We start from the raw sequence: 9,162 nt of genomic DNA, 5'->3' as shown, positions 1-9,162 counted from the left end.
CCTATATGAAATAACAATAATAAAAGCAGATGCCATTGAGTTAATCCCGACTCATGGTGACCCCATGTGTTGTAAAGTAGAACTGTGCTCCACAGAGCTTTCATGGCTGTGACCAGTAAGAAGCAGATCACACATGATTCACAAGTTATAAGGACCATAAAGATTCCCAAGTTCAGTGTCTTATTTATACATTACAATTCTTTTTTTTTTTTTTTTTCTTTTTTATTTAGTAGTCAAAGCAGCTAAAATTCTAGAAATGCCCTTCAACCTTGGGCCATCCCACACAAAATGACTGTGCAGTACATTGCACTGAACTCCAAATGTGAAGACTAAAATTATAAAAGGAAAGCCTGCTGCTAGTGTACAGCTAATGTACTGAAATCCTGTAACAGTCTTTGGAAAGAAACCAAGAAGGAAGAAACTTTCTGAGTCTGTCTAGACTTCATCTCTTCAGAACTAAACCTCATCTCCCAAGGCAACTGCAAGACGGTGATAATTAGGATTAGCTAGAAGGTGGCTATCTGCCAACTTTATCTCATAATCAGCCTTCAGTTACTCCTATCTATCTCATGCCACCATCACTGTTTTCAGCACCTGAAAATAATGAGACAAGAGCCTGAAAAACTAGCTAGCAGACCATATTAAATTCAGCTGTTCACCTTCATGATGATCAATTGCAAACTTTGAGTGATCATTGGCATGAAAGTGACAAGTGATTTCTGAACTGTCCTCAGCAAATCAATCTCTCCCACTAATCATTAGTGACACCTCCATAGGTACTGCTTTTGGAATGAAAAGTTCTAAAAATTTGTAAGTTTCCAAATCTACTGCCACGGGAAAGTGTTATTCTTGTTATAACTGAGAAAAGGGCTTCTGGAGAAACATCATCAAATAATAAAGATTTTGAAAGGGTTTTTTAATAGGTCTCTTTGGTCTAGTATGGGTTATTCCAGTATAATCTTTTAATTTCCTAAGCACGTACATAATAAGTGCTTAAGGAATGTTGAATAAATGAATTGTTGTCATTAGCTGCCACTGAGTTGGCTCCCAACTCGTGGTGACCCCATGTGTCACAGAGTAAAAAATGCTAATAGGGTTTTCTTGGCTGTAATATTTATGGAAGCGGTCTCCAGACCATTCTGCTGTGAAGCCTCTGGGCGGGTTTGAATCACACCCTTTTAGTTCACAGTTGATCACAAAATGCTTGCCACACCCAGGCTCCTGAACAAATATTAACTACTCATATCTTAACTTTAGGAGTACAGCAAAAATAGTATCAGCATGAAACTTGATATTCAGGTGCAAGAAAACTGTAGCTCTAGAAATGACACCTACCTTGGGCACAGTCTTCACGTGGAACAGTATATTTTGGAAGGAGTGTCCATCATTGGCCTGTAAGACTGCAACATCAGATGTGCTATCTGAGCCATCATGAGCATAGTGGAGAAGGCCCCTGGAGAGCTCATCCAGCCGGAAGTGATAGATAGGGTCTGTGGGAGCCCGAAGCATTTGGAGCAATTGGCCATGAAGTGGAGGATCAAGCACTTCGACTACTACATCCTGTGGATTGTCATCATCTCGGATGTCAAGCAACTGGGTGGTGATACTTCTACTTTCTCCTCTGCCAATGTGGAGGACTTCATTTCTCAGCACATAGGGGGCCTGTGGAGTTGAAGGAAGATGGGAAAAGGAGTCATTCAGTAGGGAAAGAGGGTAATTCGATGGACTAGATCCCAGTTATGTGTAGCATGACTGATATTTCTAAGAAACTCTAGATGGTCCTGCAAAGTGCCAAACTGTTCCATAGAGAAAATACTTTCAGAGGTGTGGTAAGTTGTGGTAATAACAGCAACTGTGGTTATTTTACACCTCTAGGTTCTCTGGGATATGAATGAGATCCATTCCTAACTGTGTCTTTAAGAATTTGTAGGTTAAGTCAAAACAGGTGTATATGGTATTTATTTAGGCTTACTTTAGTCCAAGAAAAAGGAACTCTGGTGGTGTAGAGGTTAAAGCATTTGACTGTTAACCAAAAGGTTGGCACTTTGAAGCCACCAGCCACTCTGAAGGAGAAGGACGAGGCAGTCTGCTTATGTAAAGATTTACAGCCTTTGAAACCCATGTGACAGGTCTACTCTGTCCTAAAGCATCCCTATGAGTCAGAATCCACTCCATGGCAGTTGTGGGGTTTTAGTCCAACAGCCTTTTCAGGGGTGTAAAAGCTGCATTTGTAGTAAGTGAAGGCTACTGTGATGAAGAATTTGTTGCAAGTAGGGGTTGGTTCAATTGTTTTCAAGTGTGGGCAAATTTACAGGACATTAAAGGGCAAGTAGGTGTTGTCCGTAAGCATTTGTAAGCCAAGAACTGCCCCGCCTTTACTGCAAACTGAGGTAAATGAAATCCAGCTACATGATGGATCATCAAAAGAAGCTAGAAATATTTCTATACCCCAAAGAGGGAAATATTTACATAAAACAAATTCATTTATCAAAGCATAAGGACAGCCCTAACAACTAGAACAGCTTCAAATTATTTTTCAAAAGGCTATTATGAGACCCACCAGCCACTCCTTGGAAGAAACACTGGGCAATCTACTTCCATGGAGATACTGCCTTGGAAACCCAAGGAGGGGTCGCTATGCATTGGGAGTGACTTGATGGCAGTGAGTTTGTTTTTTTGGTTTTTTATCAGACTCAGTGCAATACAGTAAGGTAGCATAGTGTAATGGGAAAGAACCTGCAGCCAGATCTCCTGGGCTCAAATCTCAGCTTTCTATTTGTTAGGTATGTCACCACAAGCAAGCTAGTTAACTTCTCTGTGATTTCATTTCTTCATCTATACACTGGAGATATAATAATACTTCAAGGTTACTTTAGCTCAATCATTTTCACTGTAGCTGCAAGAAACCTTGATCTGTCCTTGAGAATTAGGTGTTGTTAGGTGCTGTTGAGTCAGCGCTAACTCATAGCGAGCCTATGTACAACAGAATGAAATGCTGCCTGGGCCTGCACCATCCTCACGATCCTTGCCATGCTTGAACCCATAGTTGCAGCCACTGTGTCAGTCCATCTCATTGAGGGTCTTCCCAATTTTCACTGACCCTTTACTTTACCCAGCATGGTATCTTTCTGCAGGAACTGGTCCCTTCTAATAACATGAACGAAGTATGAGAGACAAAGTCTGGTCAGTCTTGCTTCTAAAGAGCATTCTGGCTACATTACTCCAAGACAGATTTGTTTGTTCTTCTAGCAGCCAATAGTACTGTCAACAGTCTAAGCATCACTTCTACTGCAGTCTTTCTTATTCACTGTCCAGTTCTCACATGCATATGAAGCAACTGGGTCAGGTGCACCTTAGTTTTCAAAATGACATCCCTGTTCTTAAACACTTTAAGGAGGTCTCTTACAGCAAAGAATTAGTAGGCATGGAGTGTAGGGCCAAAGGCATTTGACTGTTAACCAGAAGGTTGGTGGTTCAAACCCACCAGCTACTCCTCGGAAGGTTGGGCAATCTACTTCTGCAGAGGTACTGCTTTGGAAACCCAAGAAGGAGTTGCTATGACTCAAATTGACTTGATGGCAGTGAGTTTGGTTTTTAGGGTTTTTTTTTGGCACTTTTATTACCTGTGTTGAAAATGCTTGTATGTTGATCAGCTGTGGCTCAGAGAAGAACTGCTGGTCACTAATTTTTAAGGAAAAGTAACCTTTCCTGAAAAAAAAAAAAAAAAATCCCCAAGAAAGGAATTAGAAAATATGATCATTAAATCAGTCTTTAGAAAAAGCAAGAAGAAAACACTTTTAGGCATGTAATAATTTGGATCAAAATACTACAGTAACGTAATATTCACACTATAAATAAAAATTACCAGATAAGCATAGTGAGATGCAGGCAAAAATAGTGTGCATTCTTAGACTCCATTGTAACATAATAAGTACATGACATATTGGTTTCCTAATTTTTTTAAAAAAAGTAATTATATAAAAGGTTGCAAAATAAGTTGTTGGGCTGAGACAGGTTAGTAATCTAGACTAATGGTTAAATTGGAGAATAAAAAGGAACTTTTCAGAGTATGACCATTTCATACGACTCCTTCTTCCCTGCAAATGTCCTCCTTTCCCAATTCATGGAAGTGGGCTCCCAATAACGACATTTACAATGTGTGTAATTACATGACTCCATCTACGCCACCCCCCCTCCCCCACTCACCCAATGCGGACAGGACTAGGGAAGGACAGTTGATTCTCTCCTCTAGGAACCTGGAACTGGCCTAAGAACCAACAATCAACCTTTCCATTTGATTGTAGGGAAATTCACTTTACCATATAGATAAGTAATAAGCCAGTCTTCAAGAGACAGATGAATGTAATCAATGAGCTAAGAGACACTAAGAGGAGACGAAGAATTGCTTCCTGACTACTTCCCATTTCCAGTTCTAGCTTCCAGGCTTGTCTTGGAGCCAACTGCCCTTGATGTCTCTGAGATCTGAGCCACCTTTTCAATGTTACAAGTCTTCCTATTTTGCCTAATCTAGTTTTAGTTGGCTTCTATTGCTTGCAACCAAGAATCTTAATTAACAGAAAGAACAAAATGAGGCTTACACTTTATTATGTGGTTCTTACTTCCTTTGAAAGTATGTTGTTCTAGCAGCTTCAGAGACTGACAGAAGGGAAGGTAGGAGTTACCTATCTCTAAAGTTGAACCGAGGACAGAATTGCTGGCTGGTAAGATACATGATTAAAGCATTATGGGAGTTTCTGAATTCTGGTCTACCTTAAGGCAAATTGTTTTAAAGGTTCTTTAAAAGATATTCTTGGAAGTAATTACATGAAAGAATGTGGAAGAGTCTCAAAAGCATTATGGTAAAAGACAAAAGACTATATGTTATGTAATTCCATTTATATGACATTCTAGAAAAGGCAAAATTATAGGTGCAAAAAACAGATCAGTGGTTGTCAGGGGCTGGAGGCAGAGAACTGACTTTACAACACACAGGAGGATTTTTCAGGGTGATGTGGCTTTTTATATATGAATTGTGGTTATGGTCACAAGACTGTATACAGTTGTCAAAATTCATAGAACTGTGCACTTTACTATGGTGAATTTTACAGAATGCAAATTATACTTCAATAAACTTGATTCTTAAAAAAAAAAAAATTCACCTCTTCCCTCATATTCTATTCTCACCCTCATTTTCTGCTTCATTTAAATTCTTTCCTTTCCCATCTCCACCTCCAGGCTTCAAGAGAATGCAAGTGGTGGAAGCAATACAGTGAGGAAAGAAGTGGTGGTTATTTCCAACCTACAGGGGAAAAATGATTTTTGTTGGCACTGAGGTGGTCACTACACTACACTTACAGCTGTCTTTTACTCCATAGGAGCATTTCAATCCTAAAGGAATCAGTCCTAAATTATTCCAGTCCTGAAAAATGATGTTCATTGATCTCATGGGCAGGGGCACAAACCTATGTGACAGGTGCCTCTTTTGTTTTTGGGTATTTCAGAAACTTAGTAAGATTTCCTTTTTTTCTTAATTTTTTGCCAAATTTATTTTGTTATTCCTCTCAATCTTTGTTTTGTTTGATGTTTAGAACTTTAATTATTAGAAGTAAAGAAAATTCAGTTATGGCCTCTCTCTCTATGTATATATATACACATACACATGTTGTTGTTGTTGTTGTTGTTGTTGTTTTGCCGTCGAGTCGGCCCCGACTCATAGCGACCCCTCCTTGGGTTTCTGAGGCAGTATCACTACGGAAGTAGGACTGCCCAACCTTCCTTCCGAGGAGTGGCTGGTGGGTTTGAATCACCAGCCTTCTGGTGAGCAGTCAAGTGCCTTAGGCACTATGCTACCAGAGCTCCTACACATATACATATACACACATATACATACATATACATATGTGTATACATGCATATACATATCCACACATATACATATATATGTATATATATACACACATCTACATATATACTTACATGTATACACACACACATGTATCTCAAACCTCCAACCTCTCTGTTAGCAGTTGAGTGAATTAACCATTGCACCACCCAGGTACTCCAATAAGAGATTAAAGAAGATAAATAGACAACAAGGTAAATATTCATGCCCTGGTTATTTATAGAGCTTTATATTTTTGATAAGTAATTTCCAAGACAGTACAGTATAGAGCTGTGTGTAGTGTATGCGTATGTAATGCAATCACTTAAGAACTATACTTGTAGCAGAATGAAGGCAGAGCAGGTAGTATGAATTTGAAGAGCAATTCTGTGATATCACACACCAGAGTTGTAAGCTCTATCTCTATTGCAATACTTCTCTATGCAATGATACTTGCCCTCTGAGGATGAAAGCACCCCCATTATTCCCATTATTATCAGGGAGGCAGAAATCAAAGTGTTTAAATGTGTGGGTTGTAGAATCAGAGAAACTTGGGTTAGAGTTCCAATTCTGTATTTATTACCCATGAGGTCTTGGGCAAGATTATTTATATTTTCAAGGCCTTAAAAAAAAAAAAAAAAAAAAACTCACTGGCATGGAGTCTATTCAACTCAAAGCAGCCCCTCCTTGGGTTTCTGAGGTGGTTTCTCTGTGGAAGGAGATTGCTCAACCTTCCTTCTGAGGAGTGGCTGGTGGGTTTGAACCACCAGCTTTCTGGTTAGCAGTCAAATGCCTTAGGCACTACAGTTTGCTTACTTTTTTATTGGAAATATAAATATGAATAATGCATGTAAAGTGCTTAACACAATGCCTAGCCCATAGTTAACCAGCTGATTGAACTCTGACTCACAGAAACCCCATGTGTGTCCAAGTAGAACTGTGCTCCACAAAAAACCTTGCATTTTCAGAGGTAGCTCCTAGGCTTTTCTTCTGAGGTACCTCTTGGTGGACCCAAATCTCCAACTTTTTGGTAGTGTCCTAGCTTCTTAATCGTTTCAACCACCCAGTGAAACCAGTTCACACTCAGTAACTATTAACTGGTTTTATCATTCCTATTAAACCATCTTTCAGTGTGATTGGCATCATCAACACTGAAGTAGTCATAGTAATGATGTTATTACTATAATTTGCTCTTCTCCCTACTTACTTCCTAGCCCAAAATTTAAAAAAAAAAAAAAAAAAAAAAAAAAAAATCTCAGATTTAGTGCTGACAGTAGAAAATACTCACTGTTTTTTGGGTTTCAATTCCTTGCTTATGCATGTAGTATGTTCTGAATTATTTAAACTAATGAAGCAGAACAGGGTGAAGGATAATCCAAAAGACTAATCTTCGGGGTGCATTCTTTAATTTCAGTTTAGCAGATTTACTCTGCTAATTACATGGGCTATATTTGCTTGGGTTAAAGCTAACACTCAATTGAATTCCTGAAGCATATGTTAGCTGGGGTGAGGAAGACAGCTAGAAGCGCTAAGCATCAGGGGAAAACTGGATCAGGCTTAAAAATTAACCACAATTAATCCCATAAAGTGAACTGTGACTCTCAGTTTCCTTCTAACTCTGACATTCTATGGAACACACCGTATCTTGAAAAGTATGTGCTGGATCTATCCCACTCCCACGCCTAGTACATTACTCAAATGCTGAAGAAGTAGAAGCTGTTGCATCTGGGTCTGTAACAGGTTTTGTTTCTGCTGGGCCTAAAAATTGTGTAACTGTACTAGGAACTTTCCTGTTGCATCAGAGAATTACCCATAATTATATGAGAAAATGAAAATGCCTCTAATAGAAGCACACACTCTGAGCAATTACAGGGAAATGACGACAGGCAGCTGAGTGTTTGGTGCGTGTACAGGGTCAATCTTCCACCAAAGAGAAGGGATTGCTATTGAGAAAGAGAGATTGAGAGACTAGGGCCAAAGCAGCAATGGAAAGAAAGCCTCAGAACACTAAGTCACCTGGGTTTTTCTTTGCTGTGGACAAAACGCACTTTCTTCTCTTTCACATCTTGCCAGCTGAAACGGCCAGCCTTGTCTAGCTGTACCTCTTTTCCATTCCTTGAGAGCACCAGCTGGCCATTGGTGGGAGTACTCACAACATGGAACAGGAGGTCTTCAACCCTACCATGTTGGTCTTGGACATTTAGGAAGGAAAAATCCAGGGGCTTCATTGAACCAATTGCAAGTGTTAGGGAACCATTCACATGAAGACTAGGGGTGTATATTTTGCCTGGAAAACATAAGACCAAAATGTCAATCTTGCCACATTCACTCATAAACTATTTTAAGAAATAGCCTTGTAATGCTACTTCAGTGCTACACAAATGAGAATCTAGGCTACTGTACCATAAGCCTACTTGCAACTCAGTGGTTCTCACCCTGGATGTATGTGGGAGTAACTTGTAAATTGTCTGGCCAGGACTTTGATTGGTAGTGTTCCCATCTAGAAGGAAGCCAGTCAAAACAGTTTGGTAATGTCAAATTTCAGGGGATGAGTCCTACTGGAAGATAGCTCTAATGAAAGTAGAATTCATTTTCACAAGTTGACTTGAATTATGTCGAGAGCAGTAAGCTAACTCTCAAGTACCTGATGTTTTCAGATGAAACCCAATATAAGTCCCAAGATATTTTTTTCCCATGGGAAAATCTTTACATATTTACAGGCCAGAAATATAGAGATGGAAAATACAATTGACTATGAGTGTAAAAATTGCTGAAGGGCACACAAAAGCTCAAAATCTAAGGATAGCTCAGCCATAATGTAACTCCAAAGTTTCCATTCATCTATAAAATTTTGGTGTTCAAAATTAAGATTGATTTTAACTTAACTTCTCTTTGTTGTTTAATTAGAAGTATCTATTAATGTGTTGGGAGAGATTTTCTTTGATATATTACCATATTCTTAATGGAAACCTGGGTGGTTTGAAATCCCTCTACTTGAAATGTGTGAAACCTAATGGGGCAGGCTCCTCACACTATTTGTAACTTACTTATGATTTATCTCCAAAGTGTGCAAAAACAATGCACCAGCACACTCTGTCATGATTTTGTCTATAAATTTATATAAAACCAAAAACCAAATCAAACTCGCCATAGAGTTGATTCAGACTCATAGTGACCTCAATTGGGTTTCTAAGGCTGTAAATCTTTATGGAAGAAGACTGCCTCATCTTTCTTCCATGGAGCAGCTGGTGGATTCAAACTGCCAACCACTACATCACCAG

At 39.1% G+C, this 9,162-nt stretch overlaps 1 protein-coding gene across 1 annotated transcript in view; it reads right to left on the bottom strand.

The window, feature by feature from the left end:
• The window catches only part of FRAS1 (Fraser extracellular matrix complex subunit 1), a 541,721-nt gene that overhangs the window by 336,024 nt on the left and 196,535 nt on the right, over nt 1-9,162 (bottom strand). The window contains exons 26-28 of the mRNA XM_007950381.1: nt 7,898-8,168; nt 3,624-3,708; nt 1,336-1,662 (exon numbers count right to left, since the gene is read on the bottom strand). Of these exons, the coding sequence (XP_007948572.1) occupies nt 1,336-1,662; nt 3,624-3,708; nt 7,898-8,168 (683 nt within the window). The remainder of the gene's footprint in view (nt 1-1,335; nt 1,663-3,623; nt 3,709-7,897; nt 8,169-9,162) is intronic.

Source organism: Orycteropus afer, unplaced genomic scaffold (genome assembly GCF_000298275.1).
Source record: "Orycteropus afer afer isolate SDZICR_OR568_19922 unplaced genomic scaffold, OryAfe1.0 scaffold00270, whole genome shotgun sequence".
NCBI lineage: Eukaryota > Metazoa > Chordata > Mammalia > Tubulidentata > Orycteropodidae > Orycteropus > Orycteropus afer.
This window is presented reverse-complemented; position numbering and strand designations above follow the sequence as displayed.